A 21,937-nucleotide genomic window follows, 5' to 3' on the forward strand; every position below is an offset into this window, starting at 1 on the left:
TAACAAAACAGTTATGCTCCAATAGGTAAGACCATTTAGATCCAGTGTTTTCTGTTTTTGATTTTCATTAGTAGCATACGTTCATGAGAATAAAACAGCGACACACACACACGTACAAACACTCATGATGGTTTTGCTCAGATTAAAATAACGGTGAAAATATCTTCTTTGAAACGTAGTCTGTGGCATATCCACTATTTACAAAGGTAAAGAAAGACCTTTGTAGTCACTGATGAACTCGAAGAAAACATATTCTTAGGTTTTTTTTTAATTCAACACATTTGGATGCGAAATCTGTGCTCACCCTAATCATTGTATTGTATTTTATCATTTTTATTTAAATATAAATACATATATAATAAATAAATATATTTCTTATTAGTTAATGCCTTTTAGAACAGGCTATACGTTATCTCAATTTGAGTTTTTATATTTCGACAGTTGTCTATTCTGTAAAGGACCCCATGAGTGTGTGTGTGTGTGTGTGTGTGTGAGAGAGAGAGAGGCGGCTTGAGTGTGTTATTACACTACAGCGACACCTGGCGGCCGCTTCTGTCCAACAGCAGCAGGAATTTCACAGATTTATTCGATTTATTTGATCGTTGATGTACTACTATAATGCACATTTCTCAGACAGATACAAGCTTATTTTATACCATATATTAAAGAGCAGCTTGATATATTTTGAGCTGCAATTATTCATTTACATTAATAAAGTTTATGTTTTTCCACTAGCTAAACAAGAGATTAAATCTATCTGTTCGTACTTCATTTCTATGTATTTGAGTATTCCAGAAATAAAGAGTAGCTATTACAGAAGACATTACTGGCTGTTGGGCATTATCAGAAATGTGTTATTTCGGTAGGCTATTTAAGGAATGATTTCTGTTTTGTCGTTTTTGGTGGCAGTTTGGCATAAATAATTATTTAATTATTTATTATTATTTAAACGGCATTAAGGTTAATTGGCCTAATTAATAATTAATTTCGTCGTGCTTTCGAGTTTTCTTGCTTTATTTCAGCCCACATGTACAGTATTGTGTGATAATTAGTTGCGTCTGTTTTAATTTCACGGAAGATTTGTCCGAGAGTATTGTGCTCTTATGAACTGAGATGACGATATCTTTCCAAACCCGAATGATATTTGTAATATTATAAAAACAACAGCTCACACTAGTATATTCTATTTTAAAGCAATGCTATATTTTACTGCTTCAGACGCAAATGCAAACATGGGCTATTCTCTTCATTAAACCGGTTATATTTGGAGAAGAAAAAATAATTCCTGTCCCCTATGATGATTAATTGTCTGATAATCACGACACATTAACTCATTAAAGGTGTTGAAAGTCATTTTGAGTCTTACAACAATAAAGATGCGTAATTTTTTTTATAAATGTTTCGTATTCGTCCTTGCAAAATGATTTTAACTTCGTGCAAAAAGAGCATCGATGTAACTGCATATTTTGCAAAAAAATAAAGGTGGGAATTATTCCATCAAAGCAAACACAGAATCACAGCTTACCAGAACCTACCACCAAATTTCAGCTATGAGCCTGTATTTTCATTAATGCTTTTCTATAAATATTTCATAAGCAGTTTACTGTATACTTCTGTTTTAAATATGAAACTGAAGATCTCAGCTTAGGCTGTGTAATGAACTCGTCTGGACCATGGTCTTTGAGAATATCACGACTGTTTAAATCAAGATTTATTCATTTTAGCTTTGACGTTGAAGCTGCAAATGTATTTTGATACAAAGACTTCAAACACCCACATTCTCACTCAAAAGCTCACTCAAAGTAACGTTAATAGAACGTTCGATCCAAGTCATCATTCTTTCATAGTGCTCTCTAAACATCAGTTGTGCATCATTCATGGGAAGAGTTTTGTCTGATACGTTTTTGGTTCTTCTTGCACGGTTTTTAAATGCTCTTTTAAAACGTAAAAATTTAACGTTACCATATTGTTTTCAAAATTATACAATCTAATCGTTCCCTTAACATTGTAAAACAAAAAAATATATTTTTTAAACATTCAATAATTTTTTTTTTGTTTCGCAATATAATAAACATGATGCAAATGATCTGCTATTACTACTAATCAGATTCTAACAATCTAAAAAAATAATAATAATAAAGTCTGCGAAGTCCTTATTCTGATGAACTAAATAAACGAAAATAAAAAAAGCCTGAATTGTTTATATGGCTTCTTTTGGAACTTTGTATTCATCAGAAAATCCTGAAACCTTATAAGGTTTCCACAAAAAAATAAGCAGCAGCACAACTGTAAGTCAGTATATCTGAATGATTTCTGACGGATCACGTGACACTGAAGACTGGAGGAATGATGCTGAAAATTCAGCTCTGCATCACAGGACTGAAATACATTTTGAAATATTTTCAAATAGAAAAGTCATTTTAAATTGTAATATAATTTCACAATATTACTGTTTTTTTACTGTATTTTTGATCAAATAAATGCTGCCTTTGTGAGAATAAGAGACATATGCAATGTTCATAACATGATGAATTAAAAAAAGACAAAATAATAATAATAATTGTAAAAAGCCTGAAGTGAAATTGTATATATGGCTTTATTTTTGGAGCTCACACTGCTTTACCTTTCTGTTCAACATCGGCAAAGCTTGAAATCACATTCTGACTCATGTGGTCAACAGGTAGCAACAAATGCTCTGCATTTTTATGAAAATATAAGCAAAATGTATTGTACATCTCTTCCACCGGGGATAGGCAATACATGGGCAGGAGAACTTTAACGTTGTTAACACAGCTCTGAAATATCAACAACATTTACAAGAGAATTTGTGTATTTAGAACACTTCCCGATTCCATTTAGAACTCTAAACGGCATACATTCCTCAGCCCCGGGCCCGTGTTAGTCTTAAAATGGTGCGTGATGGCTTTCTCCCTCACTCCATTAATCGTAAATAAGCCTGCAAATCCTGGCAGGCTCATTTACCCAAAAGCCTAATTGTTATCTATTTACATAAATACGTTGAACCTGCAACACAACAACGTCTGTGATAACATACATTTGCAAGTGAGCATTGACGGTGAGCATAAAGGCCCCGGTCTGCACGGAAATATTACTTGTACGAGCCCTGAGACACGTCAATGCCTCTATTAATAGTTTAATAGCATAATATATTACTGAAACTAGAAAGTAGCTTTAACAAACAAGAGTACCAGACTTCTCTTTTTAATCCTGTATGCATGTATACACTGCATAAATTGCATGTATCCTATTTTTTTTTTTTTTTAGTTTTTCCCACACGTGGCACAAGCGATGCACGTCCCATGCCCCCAACCCCAAATCACAAACACACCCACCCACCCCTTTTTCATATATATATATATATATATATATATATATATATATATATATATATATATATATATATATATATATATATATATATATATATATATATATAATGTAATACTTGTTGTAGCACTCACACTCTGCAGAAACAAATATAATAATACTAAAGTGAAATCTTTGCATAGAAAAGCCGTCCGCAATCACGAGGCCCAGCCCTCGGACAGACGCATGCGCTTGACGGACGGGCTATGCCGCTCGTCCTGAGAGGGTCTCAGCAGTCCCATGGTCGAGTGGAAGTCGGTGCGGTGCTCCTCACGGTCGCTGCCCTCGTACGAGCTGCCGCAGCTGCTCAGGCTGTCGACCGGAGAGCGGCCCGCGTCCTGCCGCAGCTGACCCGGCTGAGATGCCGGTTGAGGCGGTGGAGGGGGTTGAGGCTGAGCATAGCCGCCCGGGGTGCCTCCGGCCCGGTCTCGGGGAGGAGAGACGGGTTCAGACTTGATGTGCATGCTCTGATTGGACGGCAGCGAGAGGGTGGAGCTCTGACATAATTGTGTGCTGGTGCAGTTCCTGCGGGCAGAGAGGAAAGACATAGTAAAGGGCCGGGGGAAAAAAAACATCCACAAAAAATTATGAATTTCCCACAGTTTTTGAGAGATTAACCAAAAGGCCCGTCTTTTAATGATTCTTCCGCACTTTTCAAATGAACGGGTGAGGGTGATGCTGCTCACCCTAGATGTCCAAGACCAGAATGCTGCATGTTTTGCTGCCAGCCAGTCATCGAACCCAGATGAAAAGAAGTCGAGCTGTTAAAACCAGACAGAGAGGACAAGTCTCCACTGCTGAGAGAATATTCTAGAAGAGGAGAGAAAGATCTCTGTTTAACTCACTTCATATAGACTGCTTTGAATCTTCTGGGTTACTGCAACAGTAAGATGCTCAAAGAATATTGAGTCAATGGTGCCACCTGGTGGTGCAATCAAGACTCTTCAGATTGTTCAGATTAATGGAGCAATATAAAATAAATTTATATGTGCCTGCATAAATAATACAGTATTATAAAGAAATGACAGTTATAAAAGGTAATTAAAAAAAACATTATAATATTTGAAATCAAAATTAAAAAATGAAATAAAAATATATACTACCATTCGAAACGTTTTTGTTTTGTTTTTTATTTGTTTCCCTGTTTTTGCATAAAAGCATGAATGTAAATGTGTTATTTTTTACTCTTTTGTTCTGTTTTAGGAAGACATTCATTTTATTCAGTAAGTGTGCATTAAATGTATAACATTTATAATGTTAAAAAAGATTTCTATTAATAAGAAATGTTTCTTAAGCAGCAAATGACTTTATTAGAATGGTTTCTGAAGGGTCATGTGACACTAAAGAGTGGAGTAATGATGCTGAAAGTTCAGCTGCGCATCACAGGAATAAATTACATTTTAAAATATATTGCAATAGAAAATAGTTTTGTTAAATGGTAAAAAATAGTTTACAATATTACTATTTTTACAGTATTTTTCATCAAATGAATGTATGCCAAACTACTGAGCTTTTGCATTAGCATTATTTCAAATTAAATGGAAGGTGTGTTGTTAACTTTTGCCATATTACATTATATAATATTTTCTGAATTGTCCTCAGCTCTCACCTGTACCATATGAGGTAGAGATGGCTGATGGGTAGCCGCCCATTCCCTGCCCTGGCAGAGTGGGCGTGGCTACAGACACCACCGGTGTGCTCAGAGACTGGGCCGACTGGGAGTTGTTTATTCTCTGATTCTGTGGGAAAGAAATATATTTAAAACCACAGCAACGAAATCAAATCAATCTTGGCAAATAGTAAACGTGAAGGTGGTGTCATCTGCTCCATCTAACTGCTTAATAGATCATGTGACCAATAACAGGTAATTACCCTCCACCCCGCAATCATCTAACATCCAGCCACCACTGCTGGAGTTCCACTGTTGCTATGGGAACGGCTAAAGCACGCAGTCCCCTTGGCAACAGAGGAATGAGACTGTTCTGTGTGCATTTGACATAAAAACTTGTTTCTTTTTATTATTTTGAACGTCAGTGTTTGATGATCGTGTTTCACTGCAGTTTTCATACTACTTACCAGCAACATGTCAATATCCTCCGACTGGTGAGCAGTTAAAAAGAATACAACGCTAATTAGTAAAAAAAAAATCAAACTTTATGGCATATATCTGATGGTCTGAATTGGTTTTATATGGCAATGCTGTTCAAAGCCCAACCTAACTGCAGCTGAAGTGGACATCCAGTGATGGTATTTGGTGTGTTGTAATGGTTGTGTAAACTTACGATGGAGGGCATGGTGTGCTTTGAGCCGGGAGGGATCAGGACGCGCAGGTCAGGCTTGCGGTTGCTCATGTTCATGGTCATGGGTGGAGGCGATTTGGCCTGCATGTTCTTGCTCATGCCCCCCGGAGAGACCAGCAGACCAGGAGAGTTGCGGTGGTTTCCATAACCGTTTCCTATGGGACAGTCAGAGAGGACGTGTCAGTCTAACACTAGTGACCATACGGGACACATTTACTCTATTATACTGATAGAGTGAGTGCTGCAAACCATGTCAGAAAATTTTTTACATTTCATAAATACAATATAGAAAGAGCTATCATCAAAACACTAATGGAGACTGATGGCAATATATTAGAGTTCTGTTTTATTAATTATGGAATAGAAAAAACATAAATATTTAAACATCAACAAATGATGCAAATAAATGTAATCTTTACACAATGATCTAAATAACAAATAAACTCTTTTTTCATTCTTTACTAATTTTGTGAAAAATAAATAAATAAATAAAAAGTGAGAGTACAGACTAATAATAATAATAATAACTTTTCTGTACACTAATAATTAAGTTAACAAACTTTTACAATGATAACTGTAAATGTTAGTTTATTGTTTTGTTTATATATTTTATATTATATTGTAATTTAACTTTTGAAGATTCCATTTCTGTGGTGTTATAAAACATCTTTAATAATAATCAGAAAAAAAAGCTTGTGAACTACTTCCTGTTCGAAGAGCTCGTAAAAAAAAGTCCTTGAACCTTGAAACGACTTGATGAATGTGGCAGCTGTCACAGATTTTGATAAATCTGTCCAAAAAGTTAGAATGTCCATTTTCGATGAGCTTCGCTAAAACGCTTTCATGCATGTTTTGGCTCAAATGTAAGTGGCTTTTAATCGTTTTCATGAATGAACTGTGTTCACTAACAAATTGTACATCATTTTGACTTTTTTGGACCTTTTTTTAGTTTAGAAACAGAGCCTAAAATCTTGACGTTCCATGAATATGTGGTGTTATGTTTCCTCTCACCTAACGAAGGTGTTGATGGCTTCATCACATTAGAATTCACCATAGGAAGTTTTTTATGAAACAGTTCTTTAAATATACTATTTAAGACCCTTCACCGCGACATCCTACAGCGGTGCGCTGGATAAATATCCGGGGAGGAACTAGCCAAGCAAAAGGAAGCTTTGAATTGAAACCAAGTGGCTCCGTCTGTCTACTGAGACAGCAAACACACACGTATGGTAAATATACATGACTCTCACCAGCACTGGTGCCCACTCCGCTGCTGAGGTCTGGACCCATAAGGCCACCTGAGGATAGGACAGAGAAGACATTAAACAAGACTGACACTCAAAACACGTACGCCACGCCTGACTGACGCCTCCTTCCTGCGGCCAGACGGGCCGCTCCAGATATATGTACAAGAGCCAGTGTGAAAAACCCCATCTGTAAGTCTATCCGAAGCCACAAACCCCTGTTGGGCCCTATGGAGAAGATGCCACCATCCAAGAAAAACCTTCGAAAAGTCTGCGCGGTTTCAGACGTCGCGGTCTCTGCCAAGACTCATATTTAACTTTGCTCCTGTAATACGAAGCAAATTGTTCCAGGAGGGCCAGGGATAATGACAGGACAGACGCTGCGGTCAGAAGGACTCTGACCAGAGCACAAAATAGATCTTTTAGACAATAATAACAAGCCCACAGACGGATTACACTTCCCACACGTATTTCACCACAGACTGTCTTTTTCTACCACTTTGTTCATTTTCTTTTTCCCCATTCCTTCCTCTTTCTCTTTCTATTTAGCTTCTATACACACACATCTGGATGTTTCTTTTGGCACTTTAGACTTTTAGAAATGAAACTCCTTCAAGACATTTCACGCTGTCACACTTGTCTACTAATATCTAAAGGTGCATAAATTTGTATCACAAGAAAATATTGTAGTTTTTTCATCACTGAAGCAAATGCCATTTCCACCACATCTCAAAATCTACAAATTTTTGGAATAAAATGGCCTCCTTTTTTATTTATACTTCTGTTTCAATGTAACTCTATATAGTTATATATATATATATATATATATATATATATATATATATATATATATATATATATGTATATATATGTATATATATATTTGTATATATATATATATATATATATATATATATATATATATATATATATATATATATATATATATATATATATATATATATATATATGAATATATGTATATGTAATTAAATGTAATAAATCAAAAAAAAATTATCAATTGAATGAATTATTATTATTTAGTGATTCATGTATTTTGTAAAATTACATACAAATTTAAAATAAATTTTTTAATAAAATCACACTTTGTTTAAATTACAATTATCATTGTTTAATATGTGTTAATAGTTGAAATTCTGTTTGTTTAAGCTATATATATATATATATATGTATATAAAAAAATACTAATAAATTTGAAAAAGAAAATACTTGTCACGTTTAATACCTATATTTAATTAGATTTTAACTCGGTAATTAAATAAATAATCTTTTGGATGGATTTACACACGTTAAAATTGAATCTATACATCAAAGGTGTCTTTAATGTAAAGATGAAGGCATAACATTCAAATAACATAAATTTTGAAAAAGAAGCTAAAATCTGTATATTTTTGTAAAAATCAATCCCTGTGACACCCATATATACATGTGCTCAGAGTACGGATAATGTGTTTTGATAAATCCTAAGCTGACCAAACTTCCTCTCGATGAAGCCTACACCACAAACGCAGAACGGGAGTTAAAAGGAAAATATGGTCATCTTTATTTGGCCGCTGACAACCGGGAGTTCCTTTACAAGCCGCCAAAACTCCCATCGAGACAGATACTTTTTTCAGCTCTGGGACAGCCTCAGGAGTTCTGCTGAGTACACAGTGTTTATATTAAAGGCCCGGCACAGCTGAATATGGCTGAAAGAAATATTTGAGTGTATGTAATGATCTGTATGCGGTGTTTGAATTCATGCGAGGCGTGTTTTCATAGCCTCGGTGGAGCTGTTGGTGGTCCTCAGTGGGGCTGCTCTCTAATGATGTCAATAAAGTGTGGAAATTAACATTATTTGAAACTATGCTCAGATCCGGAGTCCCTGGCAAAGTGGAGAGCCCGGTGCGGGTCAGTACCTGTGTTTCCTGCACTCGGGGGCCGGTGGGTCACTCCAGGGGACATGCTGTTCCTCTGGAGGGAGGGGTGGGCCAGCGGCAGCATGTTGGGGTTGCCCAGGGATGCTCCCGGGTGGCTGTAGATCAGGCTGTTGGGGTTGCTCACAGGGATTGAGATGGGCATGTCATAATTAGACTGGGGGATGGCCTATAAAACAAAACGCATGGAAACCAATCAACCTTATTAAACAGAATTTTTTAATTAAAAAAAGATACAATGCTGAAAAAAAAATATGTGGATAAATTTGTTTTTGTTTTTGGGATGTTTAACAAATAATCTGCTAATATTCGGCTTTTGTGAGATTTCACATTTGTTCAACCACCAGTTCTGACATCTGAAAAGTTGACTTTACTTACACACAGTCTCTGCCTGCTGATCATCAGGTCAATGTCCTCGTTGATTTTACGATATTTGTCCTCCGACTCTGGACTGTGGCCTGAATCTTCAGCATCAATATCAGGACTGTCACAGCCATTTAGACCCTTCTTCCTCAGAGTCTGAAACAAATACACAACCATTTTTACACTGTAAAAATATTAAAAGATCTGGAAATTAATATATATATATATATATATACTTCTATAGATTACACATCAAGACAGAAACATGTTCACAGATGAAGAAGGAAAAGGCATGCTCTGGGCTTAAATGAAATCGAATTCTAAAATCCATCCTTTGTTGAAAATCTGAGTCAGTAAAGTATCCACACGCATCTTCCTGTTCCTTAATCCAAACGGATTTATTCAGGTTTCCAAAAGAGACAACAGAAGCACGCAAAAAAAAAAATACACTGTAGAAAAATCATGTGTCAATACTTAGTGTAGAAATATTATATTGAAAACAAATATGATAAAATAAACACAGAAAAATCAAATTCTACTACACATAAAATACAAGAATAATACTAAAATTACAAAATAAATCAATCATATATATATATATATATATATCAACAATCTGTTGCTTAATATATAAATACTTTCTTTTTTTTCACAAACTGATATAGAAGTCTAAATGATCTTCTGTGGTATTTTCTTCTAAATGATTTTCCATGGTAATTGACAACATGCCACAGATGCTGTTAAAAGATCTTGTATTCAACCACAAACATCCGTTTAAGCCTGGAGAAATTTCCTGTTTGACCACACGAGGGCCATATTTGAAAACAAATAAAGCTTCTCCTGCTTGTGAAACATGAGCCTTTGATTCCTCAGAAGAGCCTAATCCTTTCATCTGAAGCCTTTGAGAATCTAGTTTCTGAAGCCTTTGAGAATCTAGTTCGAGCAAACACTGACTTAAAATGGAATAAGACCATACACGAATCTCTTTGCTGTCATTAACGGAGCTATTAGTGTGCTTAGGCAAAACAACACCATTACTATTACTCACACTAAAAGCTAAATGTTTGATCTTACATGTTTACTGGGCATGCCAGAATAATGCACTTTTTTGTGTATTGTCCATGTTTTTGTGAGTTATATTCAAGGTAAAAGCTGACCTAAAGTGACATACAGCAATGCAGTTTGGCTTATCTTTCTTCTGGGTCTCAGCGTTTCGCTCACTGGCAAGCAGTCACATCGCTGAACCACAGCAATTCCACTCATTCAAGACATCTCCACCTGTCAGGGCCCTTGCACCTGTCCAACAAATCTCCTCGGCTCAAGAGGAAGGGGAGGAGCCGGGCCACAGCCAATCACGGCTTCAAACCCCAGGGATGGCCGTAGAAGGCTATTTTTTGCCCCAGTGCCACCCAACAGCCTCCCAGCAACCCTACACCCCCCGTACCCCCCCCCGTCACCGTGCCGTCTGCGGGTCACTGACACCTCCAGCTCACAGTCTGACCCTGCTCGGTGCTTTTAGCAACACGGCTGGATCCCAAAGCCTGACATCAGCAGACTAAACATTCAGACCGGTACGGGCCGCTCCTGACCAACAGGGGGAGGGTCGTGCTCAGCAGAGCATTCCTGTTCAGTTCATCACACACCAAAGACAGGACTACGACCAGAGCGTGACACAACTTGAAGATCTCATTTATTTCTTCTAGATGACAGTCACAGTACACAACGAATTGAAAAGTGGAGACGTTTGGTCTCCATTGACTCGTACTGTATGGAAAGCACTATTTTAGTCTTATACACATGTATATACTATTATGTTTTTTAGAGGGAAGAGGAGAGAAGAAAGAAGCAGAGAGACAGTCATCAGCGCCTCCTTCTGCTCTTAGTCATGTCAACTCTATGGAGACTTGCTCCTAATTAAACCAGCGCTGCATCACTCTCCCACATGACAAAGACAGCCCCAGTCTGTCCCCATGTAGACATGGCGTCCCAAATAGCATGCTAGCCGGTAACCTTCAGCGGAGAAATGATGTTGTGCGTGAAGTAGCAGGTGGTAACGTGTGGAGACAGCTGACTGAAGCCTTTGCTGGCCAGCAGCTGACTGACTGAGTGACTGAGGGCGTCACTTCACCTTGTACCCTCCTCTGAGGTCCACATGGGTGGTCTCGCCTCACCTCAAAGCAGCCTCATTACAGTCCACTGTGTCAGGAAACACTTTAAACAAGGGCAAAGTCTGAGAAACTGCAGTCAAATGGCACACACACCATCCCAGAGGAAAATTATATTACTCACAGTTTGCTTAATCATCGCTCAGGAGACGATTGTTAATATACTATACAGCATTTTTATATTGCTTTTTGGTTTCATAGCTTAATGGAGACTTTAAGAATTTCTTTTAAGAATCAACACTCTCAGATGTTTCTCATAAAATGCCTTCGCATATATATAAAAATAAAAATAAATGAGACAACTGACATATTTAGAATGTATTGAGGTTGCTCCTTTAAGTATCAACTTCCACTCAGGTGTTTCTCTTTAAATGCCTAAAGAGAAAGCAAAAAACAAACTAAAAAGATAATTATTGTCTTTACAGTAAAAGTATATTGCTCATAGGTTGCTCTTTCATAGCTCAACAGACTTACTGGAGTTCTCAATTACAGTATATTTCCTTTGAGCACCAAGTTTGTCTGAGGTGTTTCTTATCAAATGTCTTTGAGAAAAAGAAATATATTCGTAATTGCTGAAATACAATAAGAGTATATCGCTCATAGGTTGCTCTTTCATTGCTCAAGGGACTCACATCTCATTTAAAAATAAGACGTTTCTCCTAAATGCCTAAAGAGGAATAAATATCATGTTGGAAACAAATGAGACGATTCTTGACACAATGGAAGTATGTATTGCTCAAAAGGTGTTCTTTCACGGCGCTCATGTCTTATTTAAGAATTAGATGTTTTTCTTGAGGAACATAAAAATACGATTTGTAAAAAATACAGAATATAGAGTATAGAGATGAACAATATGTGATGCAAGAAACATGCAAAAATCTCTAGCTCCATTGCTGTCTAAAAATGTAAACTTTAAAGGAGATGTGTGACTTGTCTTTCCTTTAAGGAACATGCACGCCCGCCAAGGTGCAACTACATTTTGCCCATCAACAGCAACACAAACCACATCCAAGACACCCAAAAAAGCAATCAAACTGAGAGCATGTGACCACAAAAAGGCAGCGCAGTTCAAAGAGATGTCGCCTTATTGTCTCATTTTGTCAGTAGGGATATTCGACTAAGAACTTCTTCCACATCTTCAGACGTCCATGTGTGCGTGTCATGTTCGCCTGCATGGAAAGTTGTTGATTTAAGCAGCGAGTCACAAAAACATATGCACAGACAAGTGCATCATAACAGAAACGCATCTTGAAGTGAAAGGAAACTGCAAATTATCAGTTCAGAGGAAAAGTCCAAATAAGACTTGATTTGAGCTGCCTAAACACTGGTATATCAAGCTCGCTTTATCAAAAGCAGATGGATCTGGATGGAAAAACAAAAACCTTACTGATTCCAACAGTAAAAGGGGTGGTATCCTATTGAGAGTCATATGGGTGAGCCAGCGGGGACGCCCCTGTTCCTGTGGCAGGTCACATGGCCAATGCGTGGCACTGTCTGGCCCTCCTCCAGGACTCTTTCCACCAGCTGCTCCGACCACAGCAGCTGGGCAATGTTTGGAAAATGCCACACTGGGGACCTCTGGGTAATTTACCTTCTTTGATGCTCTCAGTACCCTATAATAACGAATCAAAGGCCCTCTCTTTTACTGCCATGAGCTGAACGCCGCGTGTTTGGTATTAAACACACTTGAGAGTATAATTACGACAGTAACTGGCCCGGTGGATATCCAATCCGACCGCGAGGAAGCGGAAGAGTATCCCAAAACTGAGTTGGGTTTGAAAAAAGTGAACTTCCTGTGCTCCCTGGTGTTCTTGGGTGGCTTGACTGTCAGCTCTCAGAAAACGACACCTCACGACTTCTTTGCAGCTGACGTGAGGCAAGAATTCCTCACCAGTATCGTTCCCGGGAAGAAATAATGTAAATGTTTCCTGTAAATAATTTCATATTATCACACAAAATCATGTCATCTCTTCACATTTGTAGTCATGTGACCGCTCAGAAGCAGGCTGCATTGCATTTTCATTGCAGCATCTATAGAGGACAGTTATTCATGTTAAATTATTACTGATCAAGTCCTTCTGAACACAAGTGCCTCACTGTTGCCCAATAATGGGCTCATGTGGGCCCCAATCAATCACAGTCACAAAACTGAAATGTTCTTGACATGTTGCATGCCACAATAACGGTCAACCTTACTTGCCACGGCATATACGATCAGTTGCAACACCAGTGAGAAATAACGCATTCCTTCCTCGCTGTCAATTAACAGCTTTTGACTCTGGAATTCATCAAGGGGAGCATACCTGGAAATGGACTTCAAAAAAGTTATTTTTACTAGCTAACAATAAGCACTCTCAGAAAGAATAGTCTTGGTAAAATTTAAGCATTTTGTGCTGCGCTGGCTAGCTGTGGTCTTGGAAAACCTGACTCACGCAACAAGGTTCAGATTAATCATGGAATGTAAAACCGCCCTCTGATGTCGTTCAATCGAGGATGAAGAAAACAGGGCAGTAAATACTGCGTTTCAAACTCTAAGCATGAGCGGATCAGAACAATGACCCAAATGTGGGCTGAGGTCAATGCACGCTCAAATTTCACACAATGTTTTCAAGTTTACATAGCTGAACAGATGGTAGATATGAGCCGACAGAACCATTCTGCGAAGTGCAGAGGAGCATGCCCTTTAGGAATCATGTAATCAAAAGAACTCTTCTTTCCTCTCTTAAAAGTGTGAAAACACCACCCTAACAATTTTGATTTAAGCTTTATTGAAGTATGCAGCCATCTGTGGTCAGTTTTTCTCGGAGAGAAAATGGAGTGGGGAAAAAAAACAAGCGTGTCTGTCCTCTCTCTCTCTCTCTCTCTCTCCAGTACTTCACGCCTATTCTTCTCCATTTTCCTTGGCACGACTGCCGGGCTGGAGCTATATTTAGCTGTGCTGCTTTCTATTTTTAGAAAACTACCGTTTTTCAGGCATTTAATGGAGAAGGACCACATAAAAACACAAAGGGTTGGATTGGGGAAGAGGTCTGGCACACAAATTGGGCGTCTGCTCCTTATTTCCAATGCTATGAGAACTTCTGCTCTCTGCCCAGGACAGAGGACACAAAAGGGGCAGAGAGGGAAAGAATGTGAAAGTCCTCTATCTTAAAAAATAACCACGAGTCTCAAGCCAAAAGCGCAAAATACAACACGCTGTTACTAAGTGAAGCAGTGAAGTAATGTTAACCTGTTTGTGAAAAAGGAGGGGTTAAGGAATGCAAAACAAAGATGTCTCTCTTTTAGGGAAATTCCTGAAGGGATGAGTGTGCCGCTGATTTCTTTTGGGAAAAACATACTACAATTTGTTTATTTATCATATAAAATACTTATATACACATACATATCAAACTCAGATCGGATCAGAAACTGTCTGTAATAGCATAAAAGTCTAGTTCCTGGCATCCTCTTGATGTTGTGACTGCAATGTGACAGTGTTAACACAGAGCTGTATAAACCCAGCAAATCTGATTCACGGATTTAATCTGTCAATCGTCATCAAGGTTCAATGGAAGATCAAGAGCCATCGTGCGTGCATGCATCCAACACCTTTGAATACACAAGGGGACTGTTGCTGCAGCAAACAATCCCATCAAAACACTTCTAAACATCAACTTAAACAAGGTCTAACAAACTGCACAATGGAATGTGAAGCAATGACTTTAAGGCAAACCTTCTCAAATGGAGAACTGTGAGTGAACTGGGAATGGGAGGAAAAATAAAGCACTTAAGAATGCATTGACATGCAAATACATGAAGACAAATTATCTAAATTAGGAGAGTAGAAAAACGTTTGAGGCAAATGTGCCTGAAATGTGGCCAGTTTATAAAAGTAGGTTGACAATGTTTTCTGCGTTATATTTGAAATCAGACCGATGTGCCAAGCACTTGAGGCATGTTTTCTTAGAGGTTTGTGTGGGTGAAATCGGAGTAGGGGTAGGTTGTCACCTCCAATGCCTTCCAGCACAAAACCAAACATAAGAGGTCAACTACCATACGCACAGAGCTTTGCTCAATCTCATTAGCTGGCTATGTAGTCATTAACAACGTGACCTGTGGAAATAATTAACATTTTCCATCCTTTGTGCCAGCGGTCTCGTTGACAATTCTCCGTGGAGAGACAAATCTAAAGGTGTGGGGTCTGGAAAGCGTGCCTTTCGGGGTGACGACATAGGGTTACAGTGCATGCTGTCCGTTTTTAGGATTAAAAGGAGCATTTTCAGATTACACTAATCAAGGAAATGGGATTATCCCGGCTCCTTACTGGCTTGGCAGGGTGTCCAAGAGATTTGCCTCGTGGAGACTTGATGTTTCTCCTCTCATGAGGCAAGCCATGCTGTTTTCCCTCTCAGCCTCATAAAAAACCCAGCAGAATCCCAGCTAAATCTGACCCCAGGGCTTTGCTTGTAATGCATGTGTCAACGTTGCAAATGGCCTGTTGAACGATGTTACACTAGACTGAACAGTCAAAGTATAATAATAGAGTTTGAATTTGCAGCTTGTCTTGTGCAAGTGAAGTGAGTTGTAAAACAATAGCCAGCTCATGCTCGAACGAACAAAGACGACAAAGAGATCCCTCACTACAATTGAGCTCCTTAAAACGCCCCTTTCAGCATCTATACTGTTATTCCTCATCCTTCTGGCGTATATTTCTTCATCCCTTACTTAGTTAGTAAGAGAAGAGAGTTTGTTTGTGTGGCACCACCAGGCCCCTGTGCAGTTCAGTCGGGTATTTTCACTGGAAAAGGGACTTTTCCAGGGGAAATATTTTTCCCACTGCTCCCGATGGGAGCGCCATGGCCTTTCATGCATGTGGGGTGGGAACCTTCAAGTTCTCTCTTCCCAAAGTCAGGCTTGACAGGTGGTTTGGAAGAGCTGAAAGCAGTTTTGCAATTGCTCTTTGGTCTTTCAGTGGTAGCTTCAGCAGAAGACGCTGAAGTCTTGGATTAGTGGACAAGGAAACCCTTATCCCTTATCTTGTGACCTTTTTAGGAGCTCACATGTCACAAAAGGTGGCACATGCCATGTCCTTTTAAACCGGTTGCGTAACATGGTCCTGACGTGATACAGTAAAGTCCTCGTCCCTGTCCTTTAGCCTGATCTGTTCTTATAGAGCACAATGGCACGTGCCAAACATCCTTTCCAAGGACTATAACAGCATGTTCCTTAACAAATCAGCACCAGACATGAGCCAGGTGTCAAATCCTACAACTTACGTACTCTACCAAAATGATCCCTAGCTGATCTCTCGGTGAGGCATCTGATTAAAAAATTCACTGAGTTTATATTCCAAAAACCTTGACCTTGGATGTCTAAATTGTGCTTATTGTCAAGGTGAACTCACCTCCACTATGTCTGAATTAGTCCGACTCTCATGGGGCTCATTGTACTCAGTGTATTTGAGCAGAACTTTGTCCATGTCGGTGCTGGCGTACTGGAACAGTTTATTAGTGGTGTTGAAGATGATGAGGGCGATCTCACAGTCGCACAGAACGCTCAGCTCATAGGCCTTCTTCATTAGGCCAAACTTCCTCTTTGTAAACGTTACCTGATAAAAAAAAAGAACAAGGAGAGGGTTAAATTGGGGTAGATTTGATACCTACTAGCTGGTGAATGATAGCATTAGGGTTTACATCGTAGGTTGCTGGTTTGTTGTCAACCTTGTTGAAAAGAGAAATGGTAAATGCCTTTATCCATAGTGACTAACACTGGTACACAGTTCATGGTATACAGTTTATCAGTTCATGCATACCCTGGGAATCGAACCCATGACCTTGCAATTGCTAATGCCATGCTCTTCTGCTTGTTCTACAGGAATGTTTTTAAAATGTATCCAACTAATCTACAAGATTTCTCATCAGATTCACCAGGCAGCAATGTTTTTTCACAGGCAAGTTAGCTAACTGCTAATAGCATTTCTGTCACTCCTCCAACAGTTCAATATTTTCTTGTGAACTGATACAATAAAGTATTAACTTTATTACCATGTTTTTCAAATGCATTTCCAGTTTTTTTTTAAATTGGCAATTGCATGACTTGAGTACAAGGCCCCATAGAAATGATATTGATTGCTAGAGTGTACATGGTCCCATCCATCCAAAACCAAATTGTTTGACATGGTACTCTGGTTAGAGAGCTATCAGAGCTCTGCATGCCATGCTAAATTTAGACTGGGGAGTTCAAGGTGAAATTCTGCCCAACATGCTTCACAAATTGACAGCCCTTGGGTGGCAGGGTTCATAGGATTGCTTTGGCTAATGATGACCCCGCATCACCTAGGCACGCCGGCAGCATTGTGCAGGTTCCATTTGGAAAGGACAGTCTCCCAAAGACACCATCTAAACCCTCACAGAACAAACTCTCCATCTGTGATGAGATGGCAATGAAATTGAGTGAGAAACAGCCGCACAAAACCCAAAGAACTCTCTTGGGCATCTGCCTCAAATATTCAAACGTATTAAATTCTGCCATCAAAATGAGATTGCTAAGAGTTGGCTTGTAGATGTGGAGACTTAATGGAGTTCTCAGTTAGGTCTCATTAAAGCAGCATATGTTTCTCCAGAGGAAGAATGAAGAAACAAATTCGAAACAACTGAAGAGAAAAAGCCTAAAATAATTTCAAGGTATACATTTTATAATTTCATGCATTCCCTGGGAATCGAACCCATGAATTTGGCATTGCTTTACTGTTTGAGACCAAGCTATTTCTCTCAAATGTCTCCTCAAGAGAAATAATAACACCAAGCAAACTTGCATGCAAGAGTATAGATATATAAAATTAAGATTTATCACATAGCTCAGCTCATTTGGTTAAACTCTTGATTACTGTGTTCTTTTTTTAACAGTTTTGAAAAGCAGAATGTTCTTCAAAGAGAAATAAAAGACATACTCAAAAAAAAAAATATTTCCTAAAAGAGTGTATACTTCAAGCATGCAGGCATGTCAATGCACAACAGACATACATGTGAAGCTCTAATCTTCATGGTGTTGGTGGTATTTTGCTGATCCCTGTGCGTGAGTTCGGACGTCATGCTCTCTGTCACAAACAAACTCCAGCAGGGTGATCTTCTCACTCCTACCACTCAGCACGCTGATGCTCTCACCTCCACATGATTTAGATTATGCTCACACTCACACACACATGCACCGGGAGCGACAGATGTCTTACACATGCTCACTGAGACGCCCCCACACACACATACAGGCAAAAAAACGTTCGCCTTTCACATGGTACATGCATTTAGTGCCATGTTCAGCCTGTCTTTACCTTAGAGTCACAAATACTATTTTTTTCATTTTCCTGTATGCTTTCCTATGCTTTCTGATGCTAAACTGCACTTTGATGCTGCAGCTAACTTTACTCGACCGTGCTTTCCCTGTAAAGAAGCATGTAAGTTTATTTGCTGCGAGTTAAGACGTCTCACAGCATATCCACGGAGAACTTCACCACAACACGGGAAAGGGTGGGCGCTGAGAGGGGGTTAATCATGCCACTGCACTGGGGGTCAGGAAGCACATTTGAGTGCATTTCCTGTCATAACAGGAAGGGTCCAATGGCTTCCCCTCCACAATGGCTTTGCCTCGGCTTCCGGCCCTATGCTGGTCATTGATGGGGGGGTGGAGACAGTTGGGGGGGAGGAAACATAGATGACAGGCAGCCATTTATCCTGTGCCCTGAGCTGCTGTCCACTTGAACACAAAAGCATTGTTCAGAAGCAAAGAAAACACGCAAAGCAACAGGCTGAACACTTTTAAGCTTTTTAACTTCTAAGCACTTTACTGACAAAACCTCTGAGAATAATGTCCAATAATTTAAAAGGTTCCTTTTTTTGTGCTGTATAGGGTTCTTGAGTTGGCTGAAGAGCTTGATGTTATACTATAGGTCCTTCAGGTCAGCAAATTGGTTTCTGGGGGATTTTAAAGATCTCGTATATACACTACAGTCAATTTTTATTTTTATTTTTTTGAAGAAGAAATTAATACTTTTATTTAGCAAGGATGCATTAAATTAATCAAAGGTGAAAATAAGCATAAGTATTTTCAACATCCATAATAATAATAATAAGAAGAAGAAGAAATGTTCTTTGACCACAAATCAGCATATCTGATGAAAATTCTCCATTGCATCACAGGAATAAATTACATTTTAAAATATATTCAAATAGAAAAAAAGTTGTTTTAAATTGTAATAATACTTCACAGTATTACTTATGTTTAAAAAAATTTACCAAGATCAAAATTTGAATGGTACTATAAATGCATTTCTTTATTTTTAAGAGTGTAGATCTAAAACATTCAATTAAAAATGTTAAGCTATCAATCAGAATTGAATTGTAAAACATGATGCAGGATAAAAAAATTCTATGTAATACCTGTCATGTTAACTCAAAAAGCAAAACTTTAAATGCTGGCTTGACAAACTCAATAACACAATCACAGAATTCATCACATGTATTAAATCTCTTTGAACTGCAATTCAGTAAATTCACCTGAAATCCTGTCATTCCAATTTCAATTCCAGCTTGAGTTTTACTGAGTTCATACTGGCTGAAACCTGAAGACGGTGAGTTCAATTCTCATGGATACTTGACGGTTATTAGCTTATTAAAAGCCAGCGCTCTGGTGGTATGACCTGCAGCTATCAGCGTTAGCCATGAAATTGAATAGTTCCCGCTCCAAACCATGACTTCATGTTTGGCCCTGCTTATGAATTCCTGCACAGCAGATGCCCAGATTTATATGGTAAATATAAATTTTTTTTTTTTTCAGGAACTAATTTAATTTACAAAGTTCTGAATGAAATAAACTGTGTAAACCCATGACACAAAGTCACAACATTAGGCATGACAGGGAAAAGCTGGTTGGATCAGGAAGGTAAGAGGCTAATGTGCTTCATAAGTGTTGTCAGATGTGGCTTCAGATCCTGCCTGTCTAATAGTCCGGGTGAGTAATAGTTTGGAAACCGCTGGTTGTGGTGAATGACACCCGCTGGTAGAGGCATGGTTTCCTCTACTCCGCTTCAAGCCTAAATTATTCAGACTCTCCACGTCATATCCTCTAAGACGGAGGCAATACATTTAATATTGCAATTAAAGAAGTATTAAAAACAGCAATTATGATGATTTAGGACAATCATATTTCACATTCACACACAAAAACACGTGCAAAAATGAAAGCAGGCAGTCTGAAGTGAGAATCTAGCTTGTGAGTGTCTTGTGACGCTGTCGTCAGAAGCTGCCTGCACTTCCTTAAGCGATGCATACTATTGGTGTATGGTTGTGTGTGTGTGAGAGAGAGAGTGCTTAAGATTTATTGCATTTCACTGAAATGACGCCACATCTCCATTCTTTCCATCAAGATAACATCTCTTTTTACCTGTCTGTTACGTTCGTCCATTATCCGGGCAATCTGAATCTTTTTCCTCCCCATTATTTCGGCCTGGTATTCCTTCCAATTCCAAAAGTACTGTACACACTTGACTTCCTTCTTCTCTTGCTCTCGCTCCGATCCTCAACGCAGTCTATCCTTTTTGCTCGTTCCTCTTATTTCAAAGACTTCGGCATTCGTTCCTGAACAGACAAGACAGAGAAAGAGACAGATTTTATCAGACAGATGTGTTATATCGCTCAGTGCATGAATGTGGGAAAAACAAGAAGAGTCTAGGAGTTTTGGATAAAAGAGCTGATTTATAAAACATATTGAACATAGCAAAAATAAAAGTGAACTTTAGAAAATAAAATAAGATGATAAATGCACTTGAGAAATGAAAAATGTGTTTCAAAAAATATATCTTGAATTCATTTTTTAAAGCATAAAATTTGTGATGCTTAAATATAAGTTAAATGCATGAATTATATTTTTAAACTTTAACTTCCTTAATCTATAAATAAGGTCCAAGTCAATAGTAATATTTGAAGAAGCGTTATTACTTACACATGTATATGATAAATAGGTTTTCATTTGTGATACAGGGCTTGCGTTAACCCTACAAGCTCACACAGATGGCTGTGGTCACAATGCAAATAAGAGAAAGCAAAGAGCTTTGGGGAGCAGAGGTGAAATGCTCACACTCACAACGAGACAGAGGGAAAACACGCGGCCTCTACAGAAACCGAAAATCAGCAGCAGCAGAGATCTTCAGGGGGCAAGTGCTTCTCTTCACTTAGACATGGTCAACAACTTGGCAATGCATGCATCAAGATGTGACCTTTTGATTATGCTTCAAATCGACTGATAAAGGCCAGAGATGTGAAGGATTTTTGAAGGAGGGATGGAAAAAGCAGATGATACATCAGAAGAGGAAGTTACAGGAATGTTGTGACAGCTTTTCATTTGAATTTGAAAAGCATATCAAATGATAAAAGCCTCAGCGAGCTCCGCTCGGATAATAAAAATGAAAACTTACAGTAAATTCAAGACAGCGGGGATCAAATACTGAGTGTCTTTTGGATGTGTAAAAACTAAATTCAAAGTCCCATTAAACACTATTTCTTATTGCCTTT

General features: G+C 38.4%; 1 protein-coding gene across 3 annotated transcripts in view; it reads right to left on the reverse strand.

The window, feature by feature from the left end:
• Nucleotides 1-3,446: 3,446 nt before the first annotated feature.
• The window catches only part of LOC113054619 (myocyte-specific enhancer factor 2C-like), a 35,276-nt gene continuing 16,785 nt past the window's right edge, over nt 3,447-21,937 (reverse strand). The window contains exons 2-11 of one of the 3 annotated variants that reach the window (XM_026220281.1): nt 20,811-21,004; nt 16,780-16,983; nt 9,247-9,387; nt 8,851-9,037; nt 6,938-6,985; nt 5,670-5,842; nt 5,464-5,487; nt 4,997-5,126; nt 4,074-4,197; nt 3,447-3,912 (exon numbers count right to left, since the gene is read on the reverse strand). In XM_026220281.1, the coding sequence (XP_026076066.1) occupies nt 3,546-3,912; nt 4,074-4,197; nt 4,997-5,126; nt 5,464-5,487; nt 5,670-5,842; nt 6,938-6,985; nt 8,851-9,037; nt 9,247-9,387; nt 16,780-16,983; nt 20,811-20,864 (1,452 nt within the window). In that variant the 5' untranslated portion in view covers nt 20,865-21,004 and the 3' untranslated portion in view covers nt 3,447-3,545. The remainder of the gene's footprint in view (nt 3,913-4,073; nt 4,198-4,996; nt 5,127-5,463; nt 5,488-5,669; nt 5,843-6,937; nt 6,986-8,850; nt 9,038-9,246; nt 9,388-16,779; nt 16,984-20,810; nt 21,005-21,937) is intronic. The other 2 variants (XM_026220280.1, XM_026220282.1) reach the window with 2 other exon arrangements.

Source organism: Carassius auratus, chromosome 35 (assembly GCF_003368295.1).
Source record: "Carassius auratus strain Wakin chromosome 35, ASM336829v1, whole genome shotgun sequence".
NCBI lineage: Eukaryota > Metazoa > Chordata > Actinopteri > Cypriniformes > Cyprinidae > Carassius > Carassius auratus.